This window comes from Aethalodelphis obliquidens, unplaced genomic scaffold (genome assembly GCF_003676395.1).
Source record: "Aethalodelphis obliquidens isolate GAN/ISIS:26980383/991018 unplaced genomic scaffold, ASM367639v1 scaffold86, whole genome shotgun sequence".
Taxonomy (NCBI): domain Eukaryota; kingdom Metazoa; phylum Chordata; class Mammalia; order Artiodactyla; family Delphinidae; genus Aethalodelphis; species Aethalodelphis obliquidens.
This window is the reverse complement of record NW_020838030.1, coordinates 5,613,777-5,628,168: the sequence shown is the minus strand read 5'-3', so window position 1 is coordinate 5,628,168 and position 14,392 is coordinate 5,613,777. Positions and strand designations below refer to the sequence as shown.

The window sequence follows — 14,392 nt, the reverse complement described above, 5'->3', positions numbered from 1 at the left end:
TGTGTGTGTGTGTGTGTGTGTGTGTGTGTGTGTGTGTGTGTGTGTGTAGACATATATACATGCATAACTAATTAAAGTGTGGAAGCATATAAGAGCCTACTTTAAAAGAAATTCAATGGTTTAATAACCCTCTCACAGTTCAGTGATGCCTGTAAGTCTGTCTGAGGCCAACACCTCCAACAAACTCATCCTGTTTTCCACACTCTCACCACAAGATAAAAATACATCTGGCTGCCATGTGTCTCCCCTTTCATTTTCCTCCATTCCACCCTCCACTCCAAATTTATTAAAATGTCCCATTTCATCCTGGCATTCCAGAACATTCGGGCATCTCGTGACTATGCTTAAAAACTCACTCTTATTTCCCTGAACTCTGTTTCTCCTCCGTTTCTACCCTGTACTCTGATAAGTTTTGTGTTTAAAAACAAACACTACCCAATGAACTTACAGGAATGGCCTGATCCAGAGTAACTGTGCAGCAGAGCCACAGTCTTGCAGAAACTCAGGCTACCGTATGTTCTGCCTTTACCCAACTCGGGAAAAAACTGATCCCGATCTGATCTTGAAAATGTTCGGGGCAAAATGAGAAGATTTTCCCTTCCTAATACTTGATTCTGAATAACCTGAAGCTGTTTTCCAGGAACCCTAGGAAAGCAGAGGGTCCTTGGGTATATTCTTCTCATAAAAAAATTTCTTCTTAATTTGATATTTTAGACTAGACATAATCTATCATTCTAGAGTACTGTGAACAATTTTTAAATGAACAAATACCAAAGATTCAATAACATGTTGCTGTTAGCATTTAAAATGGGTACAATTCATTCAGAAGGCAACACCACCACCTACCAAGGTCAAAATGATGCTAAAGTTAAGGGAGTAATTCATTAGAAACAAAAGACTTCCTATAGGGAGAGCTCTACCACAGCTTTAGGTGTGTAAGTATAAAAAACACTGGGGAAGATGTAGAAATACAATAGAAATTTAAAAGTTTGGCCAATTATGGTACAGAAACCCAACAGAATGCTGCATCTACTAAAAAAGTTATAAAGATGAGGTAGAAACATGGGTAGCATTTATCATATAAAGTGAATGGTGAGAACACAAAATGGTAACTATAACACAACACTATGTCATCTTTCAAAAACACATCATCTTCTTAAATTGTCTTTTAAAAATTTTGGAAAAATGACTCACCTCCAAATCTCTCATTGTAAAAGGTTCCCCATCCATTCTATTTGCTCAATTAAATTTTTCTTTCTTTTGTCTTTCTGGCCACCTCTACTTTCTAGTATAGCTGTGTTTATCTCCTTCACTCATTCTTTTGATAAAAATTTCACTGCCAGTCAGGCTCTCTTTTCTAACTCTAGGAAAAATATCTATATAAAGGCTACATTTGCAGCAACATGGATGGACCAAGGCATTGTCATACTGAGTGAACTAAGTCAGACAGACAAAGACAAATACCGTATGATATTGCTTATATGTGGAATCTAAGAAAAGGGTACAAACGAACTTATCTACAAAAGAGAAAAAGAGTTACAGATGCAGAAAATAAACTTATGGTTACCATGGGATAAGGGGGAGGGGGAAGGGATAAAGTTGGAAGACTGGGATTGACATACACACACTACTATATATAAAATAGATAACTAATAAGGACCTACTGTATAGCACAAAGAACTCTACCCAATACTCATAATGGCCTATATGGGAAAAGAATCTAAAAAAAGAGTGGATATATGTGTAACAGATTCACTTTGCTGTACAGCAGAAACTAACACAATACTGTAAATCAACTATACTCCAGTAAAAATTTTAAAAAATTAAAAAAAAAAAAAAGCCTACAGAGCAGAAGACAAAGTCCCCAGTGACTGCTGCACTTACGCCCCACATCCTGCCCTGATCCCTCTGTGAACCCTACAAAGCGCAGGGGACAGTGGAAGGAGATGAGGAATGGCACCAGGCCTCAAAGCTATTTTCTGGCTACTTGTGCTGGTCTCTTAGCATGCACAGAAAACAGAAATTTAAAATAATCAACTACTGCAAGTTTCTTACCTATTGCATGACTCTGACTCTGGTGAAGAAAGAGCTTCCTCTTGAATATCAGTACAGCTGGAAGAATCATCTGGTCTGTCAGGCTCTAGTTTCCCTGGGGAGTCCAGCTTTGACTGAGGGAAGTGGTTTGTTACCGAGGGTATATCTGAGAATTTCATTTTATTATCTTCCCGTCCTAAAAAGGAAAAAAGAAATGAAAGAAAGAAAGAAAAAAAAGAAACATTTAAGAGTACCTTCAAATTTACAACCTCTGTGTATTTATTATTTCCACAACATTTAATATTCCTATTTGGTAAAATAGGAGTTTATGGAACACTGATTCCAAAACTCTAGTGACAGCCAGAGAGTAAGAATTAGCACTACACTGGTGCTATCTGGTTATACTGTCCACCCAATGTATTTCCAGATTAATTAATTCAAAAATAAAATGTTCTTTAAAACCAGGAGCAGGGAGAACCTTATAATTCTAATGAGGCTTTTATTTACAGTATTACTAAAGAATTCCTGAATATTTCACAGATCAGAGAAGAGTGATAAACATAAGAAACATGACAAAAAAGGATTAAAGATTCAATTAATAAGAGAAGCACAATATTTGTCACTGACTGCTGAATGGTAGTGAATCCATCTGGACATTTTTCTAAATCTGTTACATAGAATCTAATATTCACTGGGGAAGAGAAAAACTAATAAGACATAACCAATATATCCGTTTGATCCAACACATGTCACATTTTTACACATCCCTTATCATATTCTCACTTTCCGAGGTCTCTTACTGCAGATAAAGATAAAGGCCCAGGAAAGCTGGGGGGATGCAGACACAGTGTATGCAGGAAGATGACATGCAGATGTGACCAAATATCTGTGAATATGAGTGCAGAAAATCATCTCTGTGCAGGATTCTTCAGTGTCCAGGCCCCTCCCTCACGATGTGTTTCAGGGCTCTGCTGGGACTTCACTTGTGCTGGCTTTAAGATTCAGGGACCGAGTGAGTTCTTGACATGCCTGACACGTGCTACTGGGATAGAGCCCCCTTTCATGGGTTTGCTCACAGAGAAGAAGAGCTTTCACACATCACTCATGCACTTGTGGAGGCAAGTGACCTTTAACAAAGGACACCAATGAGAACTGTCAAGGTTTTGTTATAAAGATAAAGTTTATGGAAAAAGAATAAGATTCTTCAAACAAACAAACAAAAACCTTTCCAACTCCATATGGTCAAGATTGTTCCAGAAACAATTATAAGTTTTTGTTACCCTCGTGAACAGCCTACATCACACAAGAGTACAATTTCTAAAAATAAGCTCCTGATGTTGTCTGGCTTTCGCTAAGCCTGCTCATTACCAAAACAAAACTGTACCCTCTAATGTTTACCTGGGAAAGTGAAACATGCAGTCAACTAGAAGGACCATCCAGGATCTCTAGGATATTCTCTTGTAAACAGACACCTAGGACCAGTTGAGAGGAATCAATCACCCAGTAAACCCGGTGAACCCAGGCAACTCTATCACTCAACTGGCTGGGAGAATGCAATCAAGCCGGCAAACCACGGAGCAGGAATCCAACATAAAACTACCTTTTATTTTTGCACCTGATTTATATTCTTCTCTTACTTCTTCCCCTCTTATATAAGCTTCTACAGGATAAATTCCCTCTTGCAGACAAATATCATTCAACAACTGGGGGCAATGGAAGTCAGTTATCCTTCATATCTGCCCATGGATCTCAGGACAGAACTCCAAATAAAGCCGAAAACATGAGGCCCCGACATTAAATCTCCCTAAAGAAACGTAAAGTAACAAAAACAGATGAAGGTTTTACTTAACAGGACACATACCTTGTTCACTTATATTGGCACTTTAATGAGCAAGTTTACTCTAAAGAGCAAAAGTTACACTGGTTGTATGATGCTATAAAAAGCCCAACCTGGGCTTCCCTGGTGGCGCAATGGTTGAGAGTCTGCCTGCCGATGCAGGGGACACGGGTTCGTGCCCCAGTCCGGGAAGATCCCACATGCCACGGAGCGGCTGGCCCTGTGAGCCATGGCCGCTGAGCCTGCGCGTCCGGAGCCTGTGCCCCGCAACGGGAGAGGCCACAACAGTGAGAGGCCCGCGTACCGCAAAAAAATAAAAAGCTCAACCTTTCGGTCTGTGCCAGTCTGTCTGCCTCTCTCTCACACTCCCCACCCCTCCCAGACACACGCGTTCATGCGCAGCTATCTACCAGCAGCACTCATCGCTGAACCCCAGACAGAGCAATACTCATGTGCACATACACAAAGAATACACCACCCCTGACTACAAGCAATCAATCATTTTCAAAAGAGATTCAGCCAATAAACGAAAATATTCTCTTAATCCGAGATATTAAGCCAGATTTTCTCAGGACCTCAACTACTCTCTGACAACGTCCTTTAACAACTGCATGAACAAATTTAACTTGTTCACAAAGACCATAAAGTATATACTTATACTCAGGCAGTAACCTACTACATGACACCAAAAGAACTGAGGACAAAAATAAAGAATGTTATAGCACTGAAAGAATAAAACACTTAGAAATAAATCTAACCAAGGAGGTGAAAGACTTGCATGCTGAAAACTACAAAACATTGTTGAAAGTAATTTTTAAAAAGACAAAAATGAATGACAGACATCCTGTGTTCATGGAACAGAAGACTTAATATTGTTAAGATGTCAACTAACCAAAGCAACTAATCAATGCAATCCCAATGGCACTTTTTGCAGAAATAGAAAAATCCATCATAACATTCACATGGACTCTCAAGGGAACCAAATGGCCAAAACAACCTTGAAAAGGAAGAATATAGTTGGAGGACTCATACCCCAAGAGTTGGAGGACTCCAACTCTTAAATTTGTTACAAAGCTATGGTAATTAAAACAGTATAGCACTGGCAGAAGGATAGACATACAGACCAATTAAATAGAACACAGAGTACAGAAATAAACCCTCACATACATGGTCAATTGATTTTCAACAAGGATGTCAAAAGCATTCAACAGAGAAAGGACAGTCTTTTTAACAAATGGTGCTCAGAAAACTGCATTATCTACATGCAAAAAGATGAAGATGGACCGTTACTTACACCATATACAAAAATTAACTCAAAGTGGACCACAGACCTAAACTTAAGAGCTAAAACTATAAAACTCTTCGGAGAAAACACATAGGAAAATCTTCATGACACTGATTTTGCAACAACTTCATGGCTATAACAGCAAAAGCACAAGCAACAAAAGAAAAAATTGATAAACTGGTCTTCATCAAAATAAAGCACTCTATGCATCAAAAGATACTATCCTGAAAACAAAAAGACAACCCAGAAAAAAGCTGAAAAATATTTGCAAACCATATATATAATGGATTAATATTCAAAATATTTAAAGAACTCTTAAAACTCAACAACAAAAAAATAAACAAGCCAATTAAAAAACAAATGGCCACTAACCATATAAAAAGATGCTCAACATCATTAGTCATTAGAAAAATACAAATCAAAAAACCACAATGAGATACAAATTGACATCTACCAAGGTGGCTACAGTAAAAAAAAAAAAAAAAAAAAAGGAAAATAACGAGTGTTGACACACATATAGAGAAACTGGAATCCTCAAGCATTGCTGGTGGGAATGTAAAATGGTGCAGCCACTATGGAAAATAGTTTGGTGGTTTCTGAAAAGGTAAACAAAGAATTACTATGTGAACCAGAAATTCCATTGCTAGGTACATATCCAAAAGAATGGAAAGCAGAGACTTGAACAGATACATGAACACCAATGCACACAGCAGCATTATTCACAACTGCCAAAAGGTGAAAATAACCCATTACAGAAGAATGGATAAACAAAATGTGGTATATAGATACAATGGAATTCATCCATAAAAAATAATGAAATTTTGATATATGCTACAACATGGGGACCTTGAAAACATTATGCTTAATGAAATAAGCTGACAAAGAAGGACAAATAATATATGATTCCACTTATACGAGGTACCTAGAATAAGCAAATTCATAGACACAGAAAGTAGACCAGAGATTACCAAGAAATGGTGGGGAAAGTGGAAGAGTTATTATTTAATGGGTACAGAGTTTTCACTGGAAATGATGAAAAAGTTTTGGGTGTAATAGTGGTGATGGTGACACAACACCGTGAATGTACTTAATGCCACTGAATTGTACATTTATGAATGGTTAAAATGATAAATATGTTTTGTTTATTTTTATCACAATAAAGACAAAATAATAAAGAATTTTCTTGTGCACTTTCCTCCATTATGATTGTTTTTTTGTTCACTGGCCCAAAGTCCTGGCAACACAAATATAATATCAATCTCAAATTTTAAAATGGGTTGAAATTGGAATGTGCTGTGTACTAGCCTTAGATATTTTAGCAGAACATTCCATCCAAAGTTATTACCAGCGACCTATAATAAAAATAATTTATTCTCTTTGTAGGATACCTAAGGATCTGCAGCAATAAATCCTATACCTCAAGCTTAAACAACTAAAAAACTTCTGATTTCTCATTAATGGAAAGGAAGACAGATTTTAGAAACTGTGTCTTCAGGACATCTCCACGATCATTCTTCCCAGAGTAATAAACCTAGTTTACATCCAACAACTGCTATATGTCTAAAAATACTTTTGCCCATTTCAAATACCAATTAAGTCCAAAGTAAATTCCTTTGTTTTTTCCTTTTGATATTAAAAATTTAAAAATTCCATATACTTCTGTTTTTAGTTAAAGTCTCTTACCCACGCATACAGATAATAGCTTTTCTGTAGATTCATCTTCTTCTTTTACTTTTTTTTTTGACATTCCAACAGTTTTCTTATATCCTTTTTTGGCTTGATCCACCAGACGCTGAAATTCATTCTGATGTTTTATACCTGAAATTCAGAAGATCTTCTCAGTAAATCAAGGACTATAAAAGTTACATGTCTACAACCGATGGACTGAACACCAAGAATAACACAAGCTTGCTCAAGAACAGCACCCTTTGGACACACTTACAACGAATTTAAAAGGCCTGGGGAGCTGAGGAAGCATTCTTTTATATCTTCCCCCTTCCTCAGATACAAACTTGAAACATGATATTCCTAGTTCGCAACTGTAGTTTCTTGCCATATCCCACTCTTTTAAAAAGGCTTTTCTTTTTGCCGTATGCTGGCCTCTCACTGTTGTGGCCTCTCCCGTTGCGGAGAACAGGCTCCGGACACACAGGCTCAGCAGTCATGGCTCACGGGCCTAGCCGCTCCGCGGCATGTGGGATCTTCCTGGACCGGGGCACGAACCCGTGTCCCCTGCATCGGCAGGCAGACTCTCAACCACTGCGCCACCAGGGAAGCCCTAAAAAGGCTTTTTGATAAGAGTATGAAAGATGCTGTTTTCTTAAATATAACCAAAAGACACCATTCTAACTTCCCAGACACAACCGAGTACTAAGAGGAAGAACACTGAGTCTAAAAGCAGAAGCTTCTAGGAAAGTTGGATAAAAACACAGGATATCTACTTTAATTTCCCCTTTTTCCTTCACATTTCTTGCCTGTTTCCTATCAGAACCCCTTTAATAATCTAAGATCCCCACCACCACCAATCTACCTTATCTTAGGATATTATAATTAACCAATCTTAATTGACTACTACTTTAACACCTCTGAAGATAATTTAAGCCTGACCTCCAGGTCACCATTATTAGTGTACATTAATTTACTCAATAAAGAGTAGCTGTTCGTCATTCGACCATGGACTTGAACACATCTATTTGTGACTCTGAATCATGGTTCAAACAGCTGAGGCTGTACTTACTTATCTAGCAACCTTAAACACTTAAGTCATGGTCCAAAATGATGTTGTAGATCCTATAAAAATACATTTTAGAAAGAGTCATACTGCAAGTAGTTAACACAAAGTTTTGAGACTGTTTTCCTCCAGTAACCATCATATTCCCTGTAGTTATTCCCATGAATAACTGGGTTTAGGGGAAAATTTGTGCTTCGGTTGAAAACTATGCATTTTCTAGAGCCACCCTTCCAGGATTCCAGTCATCCACTGCCCTTGAGCTATGTTACAGTTCTGTAAATTGTAGATAACCGAGCACAATGGAAAACAATTCTTGTCTATAGACAAGCAGAATCCTGTCTGGTGAAGGTTCGATTGACTTCCGTCCCCCTCTGGAAAAAGCCAGTTTTCCCTCCATTTGCATATTCATTTCAATATTCCTGATCTATACATGTGACTGTTCTTTGGACATTAGGGACAGAATGCTCCTAATTCCAACATATTTATGTGCATGGTATGTGTATGAAAACTCCCAGTGAAACTAATGTGTTGGGTTGCAAAGTGTCTGGTAAATTTTAAATAAGAGACTGGTTAAAATTTCAGCAAAATATAAGCTGCCTGTAAAGATTACTAGAAAAAATTAGCTCTTCAGAAATAGGTGAGATCTCATGTAGAATACAAGCTAGGTGATTTCTTTTAAGTCCTATTTAACTTTATCATTTGAGAACAATTACTTTGTACTTGTTCAGCTCCCCAGAATCAATGGGCTACCACCACTGCCATCCTTATGTAGTTTGTGTTAGGCAAGGGTAACACAGCACTATGGGGTCGACATAATTTAAGCAGATCAGCCTGGGCCATTCTGCTAGTAAGGCTTCTCCTGCTAGTAAGTCTCCTCCGTTGTGTACTTATGGATTGTGGATTTAGAATGACTCAGGAAACTTGCTAAAGTAATCTCATAACAGCTAAGGAGGCTTAATGACTTTATCTTCTAAAGTAATAAAATCCCAGGTTTAGAAGAGATTTTCTTTTTAAATCTAATTACCCCTACAGCTAGGCTGGAAAGCAAAAAGTAAATGGCAACCACAGCTTTGGCTTTGGCCCAAGAAGTCCAATAACCCCTCAAAAAATGAACAATGCCAAGAGATTATCACTAATAAAATTGTTCCCACTCATTTCTCCACCTCATTTTAGGAGTTCTGCCATTTGGCAAGGAGAACTTTAGAGTTTAAAGTCTCAGTTCTGCTGGCTCAATGCCCTGAATTTACCTCTTAAAAGTTTTAAGTGGTTCAGACAGTGGTAGGAGCTGACGAATAAGCCCACATTGAACCAAGGCATACTCTTCAAGATTTTTAATACTTGAATCATACCACCCTTTCTGCCTCGCCAAGTTGAAATACCATCATCTTTTCTAGTGCCAAGTCAAGCCCTTCATGCCCTCACCACCTCACCTGCTCTTTTTTTAGAGCAGCGTTTACAGCCAGAGTATCTCTGGGTCTGCCCGTGAACCCAGGGGTGCACCAAAACCAGGATCCCGAGTGGGACAGACTCTAGCCTCTAAAGTGATGTCACTGAGATACATACTCATTTACTTTAAGTCACAGAGTGAGTCTGAAGTCAGTGTCTCCCAAAGTAAAATCTCACGTCTCTTTTTCCGCAACTGCCCATGACACCCACGCAGCAAACACGGATGAAGAACAGGTTAACACTGAAGGCTAACATTCACTCAGGATTCATTCATTTAACCTGAACTGACTAGCCTCACTTTAAATTCATGACCGTAAGTCTCAAACAAGCACTCGGCACTATCGCACAACTTTTCTACATTTCTCAAGTAAACTTTGCTTTACAATTCTCCAAAATGTCGACTTCATACTTTCTCCAAACCTCCAACACTCCCTTCTCACTTGGGCTCACACTACTTTGAAACTACAGAAAAGTTCTAACAGGAACTCTGTCGTCTTCCAACTACCACTACTTCATCTGTGCACACATGATGTATCTTCCTGGCAGTTAGCATGAAACGGTGATCCTTGCTGCAGTTAAGGGCCAACTGCTAATTTATGCTCTGGATGCCATCACTAAGGCCTTCTTACAGTATGTGATACATACTGTAATACAGTGATACAGTATGTGCAATTATCCTTTACTCTATCATCTATTTCCCCCTCTCTTGTGAATCTTTCCCACTGCATACAAATAAGCCTAGGACGGGACCGTGCTTTTGAAACAGAGTGTGGGTTGTGAAAACAACTTAGTAGATCCAGACCAGCATATTTTTCTTAAAACAATAATAAGAATAGGATGGGGCTTCCCTGGTGGTGCAGTGGTTGAGAGTCCGCCTGCTGATGCAGGGGACACGGGTTCGTGCCCCGGTCCGGGAAGATCCCACATGCCACAGAGCGGCTGGGCCCGTGAGCCATGGCTGCTGAGCCTGCACGTCCGGAGCCTGTGCTCCGCAACGGGAGAGGCCACGGCAGTGAGAGGCCCGCGTACCGCAAAAAAAATGAATAGAATAAAAAGTGCCAGAGTGCATTAAAAATGGAAAGAGGAAACAACCAAGATGTCCTTCGTTAGGTTAATGGATAATAAGCTGTGGTACATCCAGAGAGTGGAGTGTCATTCAGCTCTAAAAAGAAGTAAACTATTGGGACTTCCCTAGGGGCTCAGTGGTTAAGAATCCGCCTGCCAATGCAGGGGTCATGGGTTTGAGCCCTGGTCCGGGAAGATTCCATATGCTGCGGAGCAACTAAGCCCATGCACCACAACTACTGAGCCCGCATGCCACAACTACCGAAGCCCATGCGCCTGGAGCCCATACTCCGCAACGAGAAGCCACCGCAGTGAGAAGCCCACACACTGCAATGAAGAGCAGCCCCCGCTCACCGCAACTAGAGAAAGCCCGCACGCAGCAACAAAGACCCAACGCAGCCAAAAATAAATAAAATAAAATAAATAAATTTATAAAAAAATAAAAAAATAAAAATCTAGATGTGGACATATGCTTTCACTTCTGCTGGGTAAATAGCTAGGAGTAGAATTACTGGTAGGTAGGTTTATGTTTCCATTTATAACAGACTACTAAACTGTTTATCTAAGTGGCTGTATCATATTGCATTCTCACCAGCAATGTATAAGAGTTCCATTAGCTCTACATCCTGGCCAACACTTGGGATTACCCTTTCTTTCTTTCTTTTTTCTTTTTTGCCATTAAAATAACCATATCTTTTCATGTGGTTATTTGGTATTTGAGTATCTCCTTCTCTGAAGATGTTTAAATATCTGCGCTTTTAAAAAATACATCCTAGGACTTACTGAATTTTAAGAGTTCTTTATATAATACAGATACTAGCACTTTGTCAAATATAAATTTTACAATATTTTCTCACAATCTGTGACTTGCTTTTTCATTTTCGTTTTTCTCTCTTTTTTTTTTTTTTTTGCCGCACCATGCAGCATGTGGGATCTTAGTTTCCCTACCAGGAATCGAACCCACGCCCCCTGCAGTGGAAACATGGAGTCTTAACAACCGGACCGCCAGGGAAGTCCCTTCATGTTTGTCTTCTGAAGTGTAAAAGCTTTTGTTTTAATGAAATATAATTTATCACTTTTTTCTTTTTCTTTTACGATTCATACTACTTGTGAAAGATGATCATGTCAACTGTGAACAAAAAGTCTTATTTCTTCCTTTCAAATCTGAATATTACTTCTCTTTCTTGCCTTATCACACTGGCAAGGACCCACGGTACAATGCTGAACAAAAGTGGTAAGAATAGACTTCTCTACCCTGTTCCTAGTCAGAAGAGAAGCATTCAATATTTTACCATTAAATATGATGTTAGTTGTAGGTTTTTCAGATATCCTATACCAGAGCGGTCCCCAACCTTTTTGCACCAGGGACTGATTTCATGGAAGACAAGTTTTCCACAGACCGGGGTTGGAGGATGGTTCAGGTGGTAACGGGAGCAACGGGGAGCGGCAGATGAAGCTTCACTCGCTCGCCCACCGCTCACCTCCTGATGTGCGGCCTGGTTCCTAACAGGCCGTGGACTGGTACCGGTCCACAGCCCAGGGGTTGGGGATCCCTGCTATACCAGATTTAATTTAAAAAATTTAAATTTTTAAATTAAAGAATTTAAAAAATTTTAAATTAAAGAATTTAAAAAATTCTCATTTAGTGAGAGTTTTTATTACTAATGGGTGTTCAACTTTGACATATACTTATTCTGCATCTACCTATAAAATTATAGTGGTTTTTTTCCCACTCTGTTAATACACCGAATTATATTGATTAATATTCTAACATTAAACCAATCTTGCATTCTTAGGATAAATTCCACTTGGTTATAATGCATTATCCTTTTTATGTTGTGCTGGATTTGATTTACTAAAATATTGTTAAGAATTTTTGCATCTATGTTCATGAGGAATATTGGTCAGAACTTTTTATTATACTACCCTTGTCTGGTTTTAACTTTCATGGAAACTTTAGCTTCATAAAATGAGGTAGGAAGTATTCCTTCCTTTTCAATTTTTTAGAAAAAATTTTGTAGAATTGGTATTATTTCCTTCCTTATGTGTTTCATAGAATTCACACCAGCGATGCCAACTGGATCTGGAGTTTTCTTCCTGGGGATGCAAATTCAATTCATTTACTAGATATAGGGCTATTCAACCTTATCTATTTCTTCTTGAGTAAGGTTTGGTAATTTGTGTCTTTCAAGAAACTTGTCCATTTCATGTATGTTTCCACACTGACTGGCATGAAGTTATTCATAATATTCCCTTACTGTGCTTTTAATATCAATAGGATACTTAGTAATTCTCCCTCTTTTATTCCTGATATTGGCAATTTGTGCTTTCTCTCTTTTTGTCCTAATCAGGCTTGCTAGAGGGTTCCCAATTTTGTTGACCTTTACAAACAGCTTGTGGTTTCATAGATTTTCTGTTATTTTTCTGTCTTCAATTTCACAGATTTCTGCTCTTCACTGTTACTCTCCATCTGCTTACTTAGGATGGAATTTGCCCTTCTTTCCCTAGTTTCTTAAGATGAAAGCATAGATAACAAATTTAAAACCTCTTCTCTTTTCTAATATAAGCTTTTAATGCTACACATTTCCTTCTAAGCATTGCTTTAGCTGCAACACACATTGCTATGATGTCCTTTCATTCAGTTCAATTTATTCCCTAATCTGCATTTACCTCAGCCAGAATATTTTTCAATTCAAGTATGTATGTCATCTAAGGAATTCCATTTGTTTTTTTTGTTTTTGTTTTCGTTTTTTGGCCACACTGTGCGCCTTCTGGGATCTAGTTCCCCAACCAGGGATCAAACCCGGGTCAGTGAAAGCGAGGACTCCTAACCACTGGACTGCCAGGGAACTCCCTTTTTGGTCTTTTTTTAATACTGTCCATTTCTCAACTCAGCATGACCCTCCCTCATTCTTCCTTCTTCTAAAGAACATATTTGTAAATGTTGTTTAAACAGTTTTATCTACTAGTTTCATCGTCTCTGTCATTGCTGGGTCTGGTTCTATTAATTGATTTTTCTCTTTTCTAGGATGTTATTTTTTGCTCCTTTGAATTCCTGGTAATTTCAATAGGATATTGTTAATTTTATATTTTTGTACCTATTTAGTGATTATTTTGAGGTTCCCCCACCCGGGACCTTAAAGCTGCCTGCAAGCTGCTGGACCTGTAGAGCTCACCATCATATTTGTTTTCTTTCTATCAGGGGAAACAGTCCTGTGCTACCTTTTTCCAATATCTGAAAATCTACTGATTTATATATTTCATCTGGTTTTCCAGCTTTTAAGGGAGAAAAGTAAATACAGTCTGTTATTCCATCTGGGCTAGGAGTAGAAATCTCCATTTACTTTGATTTTTCTGTGCTGGGAAAGTTATCTTTTTACCAAAATATGCCATTTATGATTTATGTTAATATAATGAACTTATTGTTGTTTTTAAATAAGTTAATAAATATTTTTGAAATTTCTCGGTTTTAATTTTTCTTAGACCCATGTGTTATTTGGAAGTGTATTATTTAGTTTCCAAATATTGGTGATCTTCAGAGGGCTTTGTGAACAGACTTTGTGCACTGAATGAACTCACAAGGTGACCTTCTGCAGACCCCCGGGGTTCTCTCTTCAGTGCAACTTTCTCTTCTCTGCACTCTGTCTTGCAAACTTCAGCTCCTTCAGTTTCTCTGGTCTTTCTTTCTCCTTAACTCAGAGCCCCCCAAGCTCTGCCTAGGATCTCCCTGCCCGACATGGAGCCTAGAAACTCTATTATAGGGCTCGTATAATAAATTTTTCCATCTCTCAGAGATTCCTGTCCTTTGTTACCTAATGTCTAACGTCTTGAAAACTATTTCATATGTTTTGTCCATTTACAGTGGTTGTTTGTTGTTTTTTGGGGGGGGGGGGGGGGGGGGGTTGTTATCAGGTCCCAGTTATTCTGTCTTGGCCAGAAGCAGAAGTCCCCCAAGCTTTAATCTGTAATATGATACATATCAACAACTATAACC

General features: G+C 38.5%; 1 protein-coding gene across 7 annotated transcripts in view; it reads right to left on the bottom strand.

Annotated features, from left to right (window-relative positions):
* Positions 1-14,392, bottom strand: part of RAD18 (RAD18 E3 ubiquitin protein ligase) — a 112,350-nt gene that overhangs the window by 32,553 nt on the left and 65,405 nt on the right. For all 7 annotated transcript variants that reach the window (XM_027093963.1, XM_027093964.1, XM_027093962.1 and 4 more), the window contains 2 exons: positions 6,840-6,974; positions 2,056-2,230 (listed from right to left, as the gene is read on the bottom strand). In XM_027093963.1, coding sequence (XP_026949764.1) covers positions 2,056-2,230; positions 6,840-6,974 — 310 coding nt within the window. The remainder of the gene's footprint in view (positions 1-2,055; positions 2,231-6,839; positions 6,975-14,392) is intronic.